Here is a 16597-nt window from a genome sequence, read left to right on the forward strand (position 1 = left end):
CTGGCTGAATGATCATAATAAATAATCAAAGCACTGTTTGTGCTACAGCATCTGAAACCACTGGCAGAGTATAATTGTCAGGAAACACTGAACCACTCAAGGGAAAAACATCAATCTGATTTTGCCCTTATTTGACAAATATGTTATCTTGTCATAAGAATGCGATTGAGGACTAATGGAAACAGCAGTCCCCTTAAACATGAGGATTCCTCTTGATTTTCTTTGAAGCTCTTTGTGTGATGAAACCTAATGTAAGATTATTTTTCCTCCCCGAAGTAATAGATCTGCCTCCCAGAGCTTTTGACTTTGATTTTAAAATGAGATAGCTGCCATTTGAAAAGGCTGATGCTGTCAAAAATATTTTTGACAAGTGGTGAGCTTAGCGTAATTCCCCCTTAAGTATTAAAATCCTTTACTTAAAACAGTTACAGTAGGCTTTTTAAATTATATAATTATACTATAAAAACAATGCAATTCAATTGACTGTGTTTTGGAAGCACTTGACAAACACAGTACATCAGAATACAAATCACAAGGAATCTATAGTAGCAGTGACTGTACTTAGGGCAGTTATGCCGAATTGCTTGCCAAATTATTTTCAGTGATTCCCTCCAGCTGGCTGCAAATTTTCTTGATAGCAGTATAACACCATCCAAAACAGTTTGGAAACATTCAGCAATTATTATTGTCACATAATGCAGACACTAAACAACTTCTGATCTGCAAATTACTAAGTGATTTATGGACTCCAGCTAAAACACAGTGGTTCTCAAGAAGAAACAGTGCGTAACGGGATAAAAGTTATGAAAAAGAGTCGACACATTGATGGCGATTAGATTTTGACTCCCTGTTTTAGGGAATATTGAATTTATTCATAGAAAAATAATATTATCATATTCTGGACCATTAAAAAAGGGTTTTGCTGCCAGGATTTAAATTTGTGTTTGACTATCACACACAATATAAAATGTTCATTGGCAGTGCAACTTCATGATGTAACACAAGAGGGCAGCACTGGTCTCTAATCCACCAAAGCTAATTAAAGGGACCACCTGAAATGAACTTCTCTGTATACAGTACTGTCAATATGTCTAATATCTAAGAGTGAGTGTTTTTTAAAAGAAAAATACTTTACATATGTATTTCATATCATTATATTAATAATAATAATAATAATACAATATTTCTTTGTATTTTGATCTTAAAGAGTCATGTACTCAGTGATATACAGTTATACTGGCGCACACAATTTCCTCTTTTTGAAGTTTTTCTAGAATTTATTTAATTGTGGTGGTGAATGTCTATCAAAGTAAATATCTAAATTACAACTCTATAACCATCCCGCTTATTATCATGAAAAGTATGCAGGGCTTCTGCAGCACTGATGAAACAGATAGAGCCCACTGCTCTCTGTGTGAAATCCCCCAGTTTCTCTCTCAAGTCTTAGAAGATACCACTTCACGGTGGATTAAAACTGATGTTGCACTCATATCTGCATGTTACCATCACTCAGCTACCAGATTAAAGAGAAACTAGTGTTTCCCAACAGAGGTCTTTATGCAAATACATTAATTGTGTCCCCTAATGATAAATTTTGCTTTCATTCTCAAGATATTAAAAGGAGCAATTGCTTCAAAATCATATACTTTTTTGAACATGAAACAGTAGTTGTTGAAGAAACTGGATATTTCTTTTCTACTGTAGCTAAATGTATTCAAGCCACTAACATTTGAGCATGCTTTTAGTGCATGTTCACACCAGCTGTGTCAGTGTCAGCTTGACCAGAGACATAATCCTACCCTGTCAGAGACAGGCTTGTCACAAAGCTACCAGGCTAGCCATGTGCCCGGGGTAGTTGGCAGAAGGGCTAATGGAGGTTTTTATGCACGTGTCTCAGCTGGCAGGAAACAATTTGCACGTCATGAGTGGGCCCAGAAGGCAGCCTACCTGCTGGGCTGCACCCTGGAGGAGCTCTCCTCCTCCATCTTCAAGCACCAGGCCAAGGGCACTCTGCCCAGAGCCAGCTCCATTCGCCAGGCTTCTGACGAAAATGGCACAGCAGATGCAGGTACTCTACAGACCACATTTACCAACATACCTTTTCCTCTTCATTCCTCCCGGCCTCCCTCCCCCTTTCTCTTTGTCACTCTCACTCTCACTCTGTCACCCACACACCCACACACCCACACACTCACACACGCACACACTCACACACGCACACACGCACACACGCACACACGCACACATGCACACACACAAATACGCCTCTGCTCATCACTGGAGGGAAATTGCATGCTCTGGAGAAAGTAAAGCTTATCTTAGTAATGAATACCACAGCTTTACAATGGCTATTGACAGACAAGTACACACACTGAGTTTGGACAAGCAATTTTGGATCTACTCTTCATTCATTGTCCTTGAAATCATAATTGCCTCATTGATTTTTCACATGTGCAGGTCCTCTGACTTTCATCAAGTCTGCATTAGACTTTGAAGGGCATGAGGATACAGTTAAAAGTCTGCCACTAAATAGATGGACAGAATTGACCTCTGTTTCACCTTTCCTGTACCTCACATATGCACATGCAGTCACTGATGTACACACATGAAAATATCCCTCAGGTACCATAAACTCACTAGTTTGTGTGATAGTGGAATGAGTTAGGAGAGTTTAACAGGTGGCCATTGCCGCTAGGCACAGACATGAGTATGCGCTGTTTTATGTGACCAATTCAGAAACACCTGAGTCCTAAATGACACTGCTTTACAGAGACTATTTCAGACCCAATTTGAATACTTTATGTCTGCCTCTGGGTATAATATCCAGAAATATGATGCTATTGTACATCCTTTTAGAAAAAAATGTTATGTCCATAGTTGTAGGAGTAGCTTTTACAGTCCAAAACAGCTAGACATTTCTTCTTCTAATTCCACTTGGTAATTCATTATTAGTTGATGGAGATGTTGTTATGAACTGGTCATTTCGGTCTTCTTCTTTGTCTGGCTGCCTCTCATAACAGGTTCCAAAGTTGCAGCCATGGAGTGTTTAGAGGCCATGGCATCTGGGCTTTATTCGGAACTCTTCACTATCCTCATTTCTTTAATAAATCGGTTAGTATTTTTGATCCAGTACTTATCTGATGCTTTATAAAATTGAAGAGGACATATTTTTGGCTGCACTATTATATAATGGAAATGTGCAGATGCCTTGTGCATGATTTCCAAAAAGTACCTTTGAATCTGCTTGATATATTTGATAAGTTACTAAATCTTGGCATCTTGAATAAAAATGTATGTTACTGTAGTTTTAGGGGGGTTTAATCTGTCTGTCAAGACTACATTTCTTTTTAATGGCTAAGATGCTATAATATAAACTTTAGTGCTTGAGTTTAGGTTTTAAGATTAAAACTAGGATTATGTTTAGTGAGAGTTAAAGCTAGGGATGTGGAGGAAAGAGCTGAGGTCAAAGCTAGGGGTTATATGCAGTGAATGCAATCAATAAAATGTGGTCTCAGTGTGTATGTGAGCTTGTCCTGTGTGCTTCAGGGCCTTGAAATCCAGCCAGCACTCCCTGTGCTCTCTGCTCATTGTGGACACACCAGGCTTTCAAAACCCCAGGCTGGCTAAGCGTGAGTGCGGCGCAACCTTTGAGGACCTATGCCACAACTACACTCAAGAACGTCTGCATTCCCTCTTCTATCAGCGTACCTTCGTTCAAGAGTTGGAGAGATACAAAGAGGTAAGGGCATGTGAAGTATTATGCACCGCACATACACACGGTCTCATTCACACGGTCTCCCTCCTACCTCTTTCTCTCCCTCTCCCTTTGTCTGCTGCTTTCTCTCAGATATATCAACTCCAATAGTTATGTGTTCACACATCAGATGCACTGTCCCTCCCACCTGTCACAAGCTGTGACAGGCCACAGTAGTTCATGTGTTAGACCATCTCATTAGCCATGCCAGTCTTCACCTCTTCTGTCAAGATCAAAGTAAAGTCACTCACGACTGCTTTTGGAAGACACGCCCAGCTGCACAGCAGTGGGGTTGCTCCCTGATGAAGGAAGTATTATATCTCTTTCCTCCTTCTAGTTCTGTTGAGCAGTGCTGGACCATTATAACTAGGCACAGTAATCCCTAAGAAACTATGAATTTAAGAATACCTATTAGAGATTTTTTTCTCCTTTCATCACTAGCATAAATATATCCATCCATTACTGCTGTCCCTGCTCTAATCTCAGAAATAACGTGCTTATTCAGAAACGGTCTGATAGCACACTAAAGTTAAGCAGAAATCCTGTTCATATTACTTTTAATAAAAGGATCCGGGGATTTCCCACCCACATTCCCACCCACATCCTCTGCCTGGGTGAAAAGAATTTGAGAGAAATGATGTATTGCACAAATCTGTGTAATTCTCTCTCGTCGGTGCATCTTGAAAATGATAGAAGCTGTGAAACTGTCATTGAAAACTGGGTCAAACTCATTTGGCTCAGCACACAGTACCAACAATGGCAGTGACAGGAAGGTTAAACTGTGATATACACAACAGGCACATGCTTTATATTATCTAATTATATGGTGTTGAGTTCTGCATCTGTGTGGGTAGTTTTTCTATATCCTCTGCGCATTGACTCTCCATTGCAGAGAATAAAAAGCGTTTAGGCTACTTCACGTGCACTGTCAACTAGAACACTGGCATCTGTCATGGCCACACTATTAGCACCGCCAACATTTCCCCGCATTCCAAGTGCCGCCTGCACTTTGTCACCGTGAGCTGCTTTATGCCTGTTTTGCTTTGGTGAGGGTAATTTACTGTTTTTATTTCCACTTCTATCCCAGAAATGTTATTATCTGGAACAGTAATGAAATATTTTCCATTTACCTATAGGAAAAACAAGTAAATGTCAAACGTTCTTGCTATTATAATAGATTTGTTGTGGCTTTTAGTTTTCTTACATCCAGTATGCTATTGTTTTTTTTTCATTTCATTATCCATAAAAATCTTTGGAGATTATTATGGCTGCCTGCACTTTCATAAGGTGCATGGGCCAAGCCACCCCTCTATGATGAAAGGGAATCAGGATTTTAAATTACTTGGGTGACTGTGTGCATAATTGTGGGACCACTCCACAACTGGCCTCTATTGTCTCATCTGAATGACGAGACAATAGCATGTCCAGTACCTGGAATCAAGCTTTAGCTAATCGTCATTTTTTTATTATTGCTATGACAATTATTTTTTGTTCAATCATTTGGTCTATAAAAAGTCAGAATAAAAGGACAAATGGTGTTCTATTTTCCCACAGTCCAAGGTGAAGTGTTCAAATGTCTTCTGTCAGACCAATGCTCCAAAATCCAAACATTTATGATGAATATAAAATAAATCCTCAAGTCTGAGATGCTGGAAACAGTAAAGCTTTAGTATTTTGCTTAAAAAAAAAGATTATTTTTTCGCAGTTCATTGGCTTATTGATTAATGGATTCATCGTTGAAGCTCTACCAGGGAACTCCTTGTAATCGATTACCAGTTGACATTCACATTCATGTGAGTCAGGGTCACTTGGAGGCTAGGGGTTCATCCTGTTACTTTAATTAGCATCTTTGTTTCCCCTAACTTGCTTCTCTTCCTTGTGTCTTACGAGGTGCTAAGATGCGAGGATGAGATGGACGGAAGAATTTTCATATTTCATGTGCGGAATTCAACATTAGCCTTTCTTCTGCCTTAAATAATTAGTATTCCACTTTGAAATATATAATACATTTCAAGGCGTACATTTGTGTAGTGGTGCTTGTCCCGCTATGGCTTGTTTAAATTTTGCCAGCTGCGGAACTAGAGATGTAGCATTTATACATGTGTAACAACAACACTATTGCACAGGCTGCACTTATGTATCCTAGCTTCCCTCTCCCCTGGAACTATCCTCTATCCTCAATTCCTCCGAGCGCATTTAAGGAATTGGGAGGTCCTTCCGAATGGCAGGTCACAATCAAATTCCTGGTCAAGAGATTGAGGAGTCGAGGAGGGATATTGGGGTGAACTCTTGGTTTCCTAGGGCTCATGACAACATGGGAACAGGGTTGTGTTGAGTCCTGAAAGCTACACAGTTCCAGGGTGAATCTGAAACTCCTACCTCGAGACCCATAATTTTTTTAGGGACAGGAACTATCTAAACAGGATCTAGGTTGTTGCAGTAAAACTGTGGTTCCATACAGCAGACAATAGGTACCTCACTCAGAGAAACCTCCCGTCCAACTGCACACATGGAACAACTGTTTCATTCTCCATCATCTACATTACCATTTCATGAATATCAGGCCCCTCTTGATTAAACACATTTGTCTGTGTCAATAGGAAACCCAGGCTTTTAAATTGCCTTGCATGCAGAAATCTATGTCAATCACTTCTATCACATCAATTTTTCAAGGTTCTTCTATTTTCACTCTTGTATAATACTTTTTACATCATCACAAGTCATTAAATAGTCTGCCAATCTGCCTGTCTTGTTTCAGGAGAACATAGAGCTTGCTTTAGATGACACAGAGCCCAGCACATCCCTGTCTGTAGCAGTGATTGACCAAGCCTCAAGCCAAGCCCTGGTAAGTTCAATGTTTTCATGTGTCTGTTGTCTTCATTTCTGACTCAAATTTCTGGATATTTTTTAATGCATAAATTTGGTGTTGCATCTTGATCCTTCTTAGAACACCCAAGAGACTTACATCCCTTTCAAGATCCATTTTTACACGATACTCTCTTGGCATCATTTTCTTATTCAACAATAACAGGCATCATTTAGCATCAGAAGTTTTCTTTTGTGAGTTGTTTAAATATTGAAAGGTGTTTGGCAGAGGCTCAAAACAGAGGGTAGGAGCAGGAAAAGAAAGGTTATAGAATTGACTTCAAGAAAGAAAATCGATGTTTGGCCTCTGCAGCTTGTGATCTTCACCATGGAAACAGAAATGGCAGAGTTTAGAGAGTCATAGATCACTTTGGTATAATTCCAATGTGTTTAGTTTGAATGCTTTACTTTTTAAAGGGCCCACACTCTAATGGGAATGTCATCAGAAGCATTGAACTGTAGTTCATCACACTATAAACCAAAGGGGGAAAAAACACTGATCCTTCAAAGTCATTTCCAAAGTCAACTCTAAAGATCTGCTCCTTAGAATGAAAAGACATTTGGATCATAGTTTTTTTTCACTCAGATATTTCTTTTTCTCCTATTGTAGTTCAGATGTCTGTTATCGCAAACAGCCTTAACGTTCAATTCATTGCAATCCTCATAGTTGTCATATGTCTCCTCCAAACTGATACTCTGTGTTGTATTTGAAGTCAGTGTAGTGTGTACTGCAGATAAGGATGTCTCCAGTGTAACTTCCCGATAGCTGCAGAAAACACTTTTTGGTTGTAAGTTCGGCTCCCAAGCTCCTAGGGTGGATTCAGGCATCAGCCATGCCAACCAAGCTGGCTATCTCAGTTTGGAGATTGTTCTCCCTGGAGCTCATTGTCATCCACAAAACAATATTGGCTTATTCTAAATGCCACTGGATGAAAAAGTGCATCATGTAAACTTAGGACTCTGGCAAACGTTTAAGAGCAAAAAAAACAAACACACTTTTTAATTTTCATTCTAATTTTTTTCAATTCCATGATCATCTATGCTAGAGTGGGTTTTATTTTCTTCTCTGTGTTCACACTAATTGTAATACTAATTGTATTACTTTTTAATCCCTTTTCCCCGGCTACTGTTTGTATTCATGAGCTCTTCTTGGTTTCCATTTCGATTATAAGGAAAACCTAAATTGATGATGCCATTATTGTAGTGACTGCTGGAGGGTGCAGAGACCACAAATGCTTTTTAAACTTTAATTTGTGATGCTTGTGTTACTAGTATAGGTAACAAATAAGTAAAACGGAAAGTATGCGAAACGGCACAGTGATTGTGACTCATATACTATTGTTCCCGAAGGACTGAAGGTAAAACATAACATTTTGTGTCCACATTAGGATTGCACTAAGAAGACCTCTGTGCGTCTATGTGTGTATACATGTTTATTTGACAGGTACGGACAGGGCGAACAGATGAGGCACGGGGTCTGCTGTGGCTGATGGAGGAGGAGGCACTGCAGCCTGGGGGGTCGGAGGAAACCCTGTTGGGACGTCTCTTTAGCTACTACGGACCCGCTGAGGGCGAGAGTAAAGGCAAGGAGAGGAAACACACACACACAAACACACACACACACACACACACACACACACACACACACACACACACACACACACACACACACACACACACACACACACACACACACACACACACACACACACACACACACACACACACACACACACAAAGCCAATATGAATATTTAATATAAATACTAATAATGTTATATTAATAATAATGATGTTACCAAACCAATAACATGGTGTAAATTAAGATGCTTGGTTTGAACTTCATCTCTTGTTGTTGCTTGAAACATTATGTGCAATCTGTGAGAGCAGAATCATTCTTTTACTCTCTCTTTTACAGTATTTGCCAATTCTTGCTACATATTTAGTTTTAGATACAGACATTTCAACATGTAGTATGTATATATTTTTAGATTTTCGGTGTCATGATAAACTGTACTATATCATGGAGAATTCAATGCTTCATATTTATATTATACACTGTACACAAAGCATTATCTGATTTGCTTGACCAACATCAAACTGATCATAAATACTTCAATAATCCCAGGTGGAAATTATTTAAATGTATGTTGTTGGCAACCTTGCAACAAATGTTACTTTCCAAGGTCACAACTCATCGAAATGGTACAAAAACAACTCAATTGAATTCTGAAAAAGTGTTAACTAATAACTTTTAAAATAAAAGCTCAAAAGTTCTCCTTTATACTCTTTGTATAGGCCAGATTTCACTTTGCATCAGTAATATATCTTTGATAGTCTACAGCGTGAATGACTAGGTTGGGAACAGGTTGTCTTTTATCACTGTATCAGTAAAGTTTATGTAAGTTTGTGACAGCCCATGCATACCAGAGGAAACCAGATAAACCCTTCATGCAGACTGTAAGAACACTTTCCTAAACCCCTGAGGGAGACTGCTAATTTTTGTCATCTCTCTGCATAAACCAGGGAATCTTACACTACCCCCTTCATTTACATCAGGTCACACATTCCTCTTGAAGAGTGAAAAGGACCGTCATTTCCTGCTGGGCCACAGCCACGGGACTGACTGGGTGGAGTACGATGCCTGCGGGTGGCTAAACTATGCCAAGCAGAATCCTGCCTCTACCAATGCTACATGCCTTCTGCAGGACTCCCAGAAGTAAGCATCACAAATGCATAAGGAGAGGGGATCACATCAAGTTTTCCTTTAGTGGATTTTTAGGCTAAAGTAGTGTATCTCTTGCAGGAAGATCATCAGCTCATTGTTCATGAGTCGAGCGTCTGGAGCCACCGTTCTGTCCGGTTCCATCGCGGGCCTCGAAGGTGTTTCCCAACTGTCCTTGCGACGGGCCACGAGCATGAGGAAGACCTTCACCACAGGGGTGGCTGCTATAAAGAAGAAGTCCTTGTGCATCCAGATAAAGCTTCAAGTGGTGAGAGGAGAGGATGGAAGTAATGTTGGTTGTTTTAAGCAAAGATGTCAAGTGATTATATGTAGATGCGCCTGTGGAAGATATTGCACTGAATGTCCCTAACCCTACTCTGTATTTTCCAGGATGCTCTCCTTGACATGGTGCGGAGGTCCAGGATTCACTTTGTTCACTGCATATTGCCCAAGGCAGATGCCCTCAAGGCTCTGAGTGGATCCCTGTTCAAAGGAGGGGAATGTGAGGCTCAAGGGGAGACTGGGGATCCTGGCTTAATGCAGCTGGATGTAGCCTTGCTCCGTGCTCAGCTTCGTGGCTCTAAGCTGCTGGATGCTGTCCGGATCTACAGGCAAGGTGAGGTAGCTGCCTAACTACTTTACTAAGAACGGGCACACAACAACAAACCTCTCAATTTTGTCATAGAGTCACTCCCAAAATATATGTGACCCTCGACAAACATTTCCAGAGTCTAATGTTGTTATTTGATTCTGACCTTCACAGGTTACCCTGATAACATGGTGTTCTCTGAATTTCGACGGCGCTTTGATGTGCTGGCACCGCACCTCACAAAGAAACATGGGAGGAATTACATCGTGAAGGACGAGAAGAGAGTAAGTCAATCAACGAGAGAGGAAAATGAGCAGCTCAGACAGTGGCCAAGCACAGTGAAGATTAATGTTGTCAAAAGGCAGCTTCATTACATCTGCCCCTGATTTGTCAGCATTCAATTGAAATAAATAAACTCTCATTTATCAGAGCCATTGTAATGATCTTATCAACTGAGCCTTATCAGTGCTTCACTTGGTTCAAAGCTACAAAATACCATTCAGGTAGATGCACTTATCTTTTGTAATCTGGACATTGGGAACTAGCTGCCAAGGTTTTTTCCTGTAGTTTTGACAGTACTGCAGTACAGTACAGTACAGTACAGTACAGTGAGAGTGAGTGAGTGTGAGTGTGAGTGTGAGTGTGAGTGTGAGTGTGAGTGTGAGTGAGTGAGTGAGTGAGTGAGTGAGTGAGTGAGTGAGTGAGTGAGTGAGTGAGTGAGTGAGTGAGTGAGTGAGTGAGTGAGTGAGTGAGTGAGTGAGTGAGTGAGTGAGTGAGTGAGTGAGTGAGAGAGAGAAAATGGGGTTAAGAATGTTCCCCTGTGTCTGTGTTTTGTGGCTGAGTCTCTGGGTGGAAACATTGGCAAACAAAAGCCTCTCAGTGCTCCTGGCAAACCTCTCCTGGTATAATCTAGATGTGGTCTTTTCAGACTGTAGTCTCAAGTAGAGAGAGGAGGCTGAGACAACAATGCACCTTCAGTATACAGGCTGGTAGATGGACAGGGAGAGGCTCCGGGCTGGCTGATGGTGTACGTCTGCATCGACTATATGTGTTCAAAGCTACAAGAGGGCCTGGACCACCGGAAAGGTCATGAAGAATATGCCAGGAGCAGGTGGATTATTGGGAGACAAGTTGTAATTGGTTTGTGGTTGGGTAGCCAAACTTTTCCCATGCTTACTGACTTACTTTCAAAACAAATTCCAGCCGGAAATGGATGTGAGAGAAGAGGGGGAAACTGCACTGTACCATTAGTTCAGCATGGCAACTTAGGGGAACTGCGGACTACTGAAGTGTTGCCGTGTCAGTAGAAGTCCCCTCTGGATCCAGCAGTTGAAAGTGTGTGTGTATGTTTGTGTACATGTGTGCCTTTTCCCAGGCTGTGGAGGAGTTACTGGAGTCCTTGGACTTGGAGAAGAGCAGTTACCACATGGGTCTCAGTAGGGTAAGTAATGCCACCACATCTCAAACAAATAAACAGCCTTAAAATGATTGAATAAACATTTGCTTTGAATCGCTGCCAGTTTCACTCCTATTAAAGCTTAAAGCACAGAGCTGATGTATACAGCTCTTTTTTTTAACCTTGTATTTTTTACTTACAAAGAGACTTGCTGTCTGGGGGAGTGTGCCTTTCATTACACCTGTCCCTCTTTGAGGTTTGTTTGTCATGCTTTCTTTTGGAGAGTTGCCAAGGCTTGTCCCTTCTTTTATTCTTGTAGCCTATGGCTACCCGAGAGGCATTTCTCTACCCTGCCTGACTATGTGACCGTAATTCTCTCTTTCTCTTCAGGTCATTAGAGCAAATTCTCGCAACTGATAGCCCTCTTTGTTTTTCCCCATGACCGTTGTAAAGTAATCTCAGTAAACACTGCCTGGCACACTGAGGTCTAATCCTATCAGCCAGAAAGTGGCCATCAGCCAAGAAGGAAATCAAAGGAAACAGTAACGTAGAAAACAGTGGAACTTGTGCTCACAGATACATGTGCTGTACAGGGCCCTTTAAAAACACATGACACAAGAGTGGATTCACACGGTGCCACACTTTGGAGTGTGAAATAGGCTCAGAAGTAGACAAGCACAGTTGGCCATTCACAAAGCATTCCAATGGCATCTTAGCAACCTGTCTCACTTGCATTCCAATTACATCAGCCCCTTATAACCTTATGGCGGTGGAATCACAGCTTTTGACAGAATCAGCCAATAGAGATAGCCGCATATCTCAAAGGTCCTATGTTGTAAAAAAGTGACATTTCTGTTTTTTGCTTTTTTTTAATCACACAGCAGCTTAAAGTGCTATTTTATAAATACTGTGAAAGTATCAAAACGAAATGCAAACAGCAAGTATTCAGAAACTGGGCCTTTAAATGAGCCGTCAGGACTTCGGTTCTTCTGTGGTGTCACAACTACATTATATATCGGTAGCAAGTGCCACTACAGTGCCGTCACAGTCATTCCCAGGCTGTAATGACAGTGCTAGACCGGAAACGCTGACCAATCACAGCAGACAGTGCTTTTTTAGTAGGAGGGGGGGACTTAAAGAGACAGGCGCTAAAACAGAGAATTTCAGACAGAGGGTGAGTACAGCTATATTCAGATGGACAGTATAAGAAAAATGTATTTTTTTACATTAAAGCATGTAAAAAAAATAAAGGTATACAGAAAATAAGTAGTATGGGGCCTTTAAAACAGCATAGCTATATACATTTTAGACCGTACTACATGCAACTGATGATAACAAATAGCATCTGCTCAAACCACACCAATTTACAAAGTAATATTCACTGAGGTCATTGAATGCATCACTCCTCCTCCCTGCTGGTTTGCAGATTCTCCTACTAAAGCTGCTCGATCATTTCCAGCTTCTGCTTTGTTAACAAATCACACATGGATTTGGTTATTTATAAAGCATTGGGACATGTGCAGAAAGACCTTGGATGAAGACAGTCCATCATCCATCCATTTTAATAGCTTGCTGCCATCATATCTGGAATGCATTCAAAGTGCCTAATCCCTCTGAGGTGTAAACAGGCTGTGACATGATCTGCTTTATACTGGCTGTTTACCTGTGTTTTACCTTTGGCCTAGATTAGAAACAGATAAGGCTGATTGTCTGAGATAATAACTTAATCACAGCTTTTTCACTTAGAGAAGACTCACTTGTCCACGGATTACACAACCTCTTATTGATTTACTGCTTCAGTGCACTTATTTACTTTTTAAAAGCAGGGCCTCTAAATCCAATTTCCCCCTGGTTAAAATGAGCATTACATAATCATTTAATAATGTTATCCTTTGCTAATAAGTTAATTTGATGGTGTGTCTTTGTGTTTTGTTCTAGTTGTTCTTCAGAGCTGGCACCTTGTCAAAGCTGGAGGAACAGAGGGATGAGCAGACCAAGCGTAATCTCACTCTATTCCAAGCTTCCTGTAGAGGCTACCTGGCACGGCAAGCCTTTAAGAAGAGGAAGGTAGGCAAGATGTCACAATAGGAAGAACAGCTTAGATTAAAGTTAGTCTAAGCCAAATACACCAAGGATATAGTCATCTAAATTGTTAGAGGATATGCAGTGTTTATTTATCACACATTTTATCCAAATCATCATCTGAATGAGAGGGAATCAAACGCTCTAATCAGGGTTCCACAAAACACATGGAAAATGAGAGGAAAAGTCAAATGTACGAATTAACATCTATCAGAGCTCTTTCTGAAAGAGCTGAGTTATGTTCAGGATCATATTAACTTTCCAGTGGTAACGTTAGTTTATCGACAATAGTACTTTTGTGTATGTTATGGAACCTAGGTAGGCTACTGTTTTTTAACGGCTGGTTTATCTGAGTGGAACTACTTTAAAGTTGCTAAAATATGTGGTATTGGATCAGTGTATAGATCTGCATACTCCCAAATACTCAATCCAGCATTTTAGGCAGCATTGAAGGAATTTCCGATACTGGTATCGGTATCGAAACCACTCTAGCCAATATACACCGCAGCCTAATGGTGCACATGAACATATTCATAAATGTCTTTTGTTCATTTTTTTTCTAGTAAGCATGTAAGACATGACACGTTATAGCCATAGACTGCACATCTTTTAAATCAGAAAAATAAATGTAACACATGCAATAACGAACAAAGTAAGCATCAATGTCAATAAAGTAGGTGAGGAATATGAGCCCCAGAAGACTTGTTCTTTAGAATCCACCAGGAGTTGAGATTTTTTTGTTCAGAGCTAATTTTAGAGCCAGTTTGCTCTGCTCTTTGGGTAGCTCTAACTCGCTCTGCTGTAAATCTTCAACTAATTATAAATGTGCTCTCTAAATCTATTGCCCTTTCCCCCTTCCTCCTGTTCTGTAATCCATCCAATCAGCTCTTCCAGGGAGATATTTGATACTGACACATCTATTTCTCTTGTATCAATCTACTCCCCTTAAAATGCAGCCTTATCAAACAAACTGCTGACTCACACACCCATGTGCTCCACCCATCTTCCATTTTTCTCCCAGAAAGTGATAGGTCCTTCTCTCTGGACCTCATACATGTCCTCTTGTGATGTATGGAGGCCTGCAGTCCTTCTCCCGCTCTGTGATTACTATTTAAGTGAATGTGCCGCTTCAGCTGGCTAGTGATGAACCAGCAGTAACAGAATCAACATTGCTGCTCTCCATCCAGTGTGATATGCTGTAAGTGAGTAGATGTCTTGTGGATCACTGGTTCTCAAACTGTGGTACTTGTGCCACTGGTGGTACTCAAGGAATCTCCAAAATAAATAAAAAAAGTAAACATTAACTCCATAATAATATAGTACTAAGAAAATAATTAAACTTCTAAGATCTGTGACATTTAAAATTTAAAATATGATTAGCATTTCCTGTAACATTTTTGTTTCAATATCAGCCTGCCCAGTCATGGTCATGGGTTACAACCTCAAGGTCAAATTATTGGTTATATATAATATAAATAATATAATATATAAATAATCTTCTGATTAGGAATTAACCTCCCTGTCCAAAGCTGAATAGTGTATGTTAACATTGGTCTCAGTGGTGGTAATTTAGAGGGCCTGATATTTTCTGAGGTGGTATGTCATGTACAAAGTTTGAGAAACACTGGTATAGATGATGCCATTAAAACTATTAAATTGTCATCTTTGCAATAAGGTAAATCAATATGACCTTTTACTCGACTGGATTTGAATTCCCTTATGTTGTTACTGTTTTTACCATAGGAGTCTTGACCAATAGATGTTGGTTGAAAATGGGGAACCAAGAGAGGCAAATGTATTTTCTCTATTAAGTTCAAAGGTCCTTTTTCATAGAGTGAAGCAGGCTAAGAGCCTGATGCTTGATAATCTGCGAGAACTTGAAGTAATTCAACATCAAGGAACTATTCAAAATTGCTAGGCAACTGTGCAATTACAAAAGTCATTAGCAAAGAGGCAGTTTTTTCCCTCTGCCCCCATGTGCCCCCTATCTCCTGCAAATGCATCTGTAATAGAAAGATGAGCCTTTATTTTCATTTTATCTTGTAATAGTATTGCTCTTAAACTTAGTGTAGGTTGGCAGGGTACGATCTTACATACAATTATGAATGTGATTCAATGTGACTGCAGATTCTATCGAGGCTATAGGGTGATCTAGAGTAAAGGCTTATTTAAACTATGCATATAATTACACTTTACTGGCATTGTATAATCAGCTTTTCTCAAAAGTCCGTTAATTCAATTCCATCAAAAAAAGCAGGTCAATTAAAAAGGTATATGCAGCAGCGCACACACACACAAACACAAATGTCTTCCACATATCTATAGATTTGAAATTTTAAGCAGCAGTTGTAATACTTTAAATTAATAGTACAGTGTATCTTGCAGAGAGTCAGATGAAGATTGATGCCACTGTCATGTCTGTATGGTAAATGGGAATCTAACGCCAGCAGTCAGTTATCTTAGCTTAGATTACGTTAGTTAGACTGGAAACAAGCAGGAAAAAATGGTTCTGGTTCTGTCCTAAGGTAACCATGGGCATTTTTGAAATCAACAAAGATGACTGCAGCTAATGTGGCTGATGTATTATTTTCCAATTCAGATGGAAAAAATGACAACATAGACATATTGATGCTACTCGATCACAGCTCATCTCTGCACACCGCGGTCTGTGCAGGGGCCCCAGAAATATATACTCAGTAATGCACATTTTGTTACCTTTGGATAGATCCACCGTTTATAACTAAAAATACAATCTGGTTGAGTTTTTTATATATATTTAGAAAATCAGGCATTTTAATTACTTCCACAGTGTTGTTAAAACAACTTAAAATAATAGTGAGGATGATAGATGATAAGACTGATTAGACATTTGGATAAAAAAAAACATTCACACTGTGCTTTGTCTTATACTTCTAAACAGTACACAGCATTATATGATTCAATGTTGGGAGAAGCTTGGTGGATTGGAAAAGTCCAATAATTCATTATCAAACTCTGTCTTAATGTCTTTACAATTATGGAATGATTTGACAATTAACATGTAGCCCTCTAAAAATATAAGCTTTGAACATTATTAGCTCAGTATGCAGTCAAGTGTCACATTGAGATGTGAAAATGTGCACTTTAGAGAAATCAGAAATGAGGAGCCGTGCCAAGTCTAGTTTGCTTCCCTTTTTGCGGAATTTAT

The 16597-nt window shown here is 39.9% G+C and overlaps 1 protein-coding gene across 8 annotated transcripts in view; it reads left to right on the forward strand.

Annotated features, from left to right (window-relative positions):
* LOC310956443 (unconventional myosin-XVIIIa-like) overlaps nucleotides 1-16597 on the forward strand; it is a 55331-nt gene that overhangs the window by 12754 nt on the left and 25980 nt on the right. For all 8 annotated transcript variants that reach the window (XM_083926655.1, XM_083926652.1, XM_083926657.1 and 5 more), the window contains 11 exons: nucleotides 1898-2068; nucleotides 3021-3111; nucleotides 3547-3739; nucleotides 6513-6599; nucleotides 8064-8202; nucleotides 9178-9337; nucleotides 9425-9611; nucleotides 9734-9959; nucleotides 10107-10216; nucleotides 11308-11373; nucleotides 13267-13395. In XM_083926655.1, coding sequence (XP_083782781.1) covers nucleotides 1898-2068; nucleotides 3021-3111; nucleotides 3547-3739; nucleotides 6513-6599; nucleotides 8064-8202; nucleotides 9178-9337; nucleotides 9425-9611; nucleotides 9734-9959; nucleotides 10107-10216; nucleotides 11308-11373; nucleotides 13267-13395 — 1559 coding nt within the window. The remainder of the gene's footprint in view (nucleotides 1-1897; nucleotides 2069-3020; nucleotides 3112-3546; nucleotides 3740-6512; nucleotides 6600-8063; nucleotides 8203-9177; nucleotides 9338-9424; nucleotides 9612-9733; nucleotides 9960-10106; nucleotides 10217-11307; nucleotides 11374-13266; nucleotides 13396-16597) is intronic.

Source organism: Echiichthys vipera (assembly GCF_963691815.1).
Source record: "Echiichthys vipera genome assembly, chromosome: 14".
In the NCBI taxonomy this organism is placed as follows: Eukaryota; Metazoa; Chordata; class Actinopteri; order Perciformes; family Trachinidae; genus Echiichthys; species Echiichthys vipera.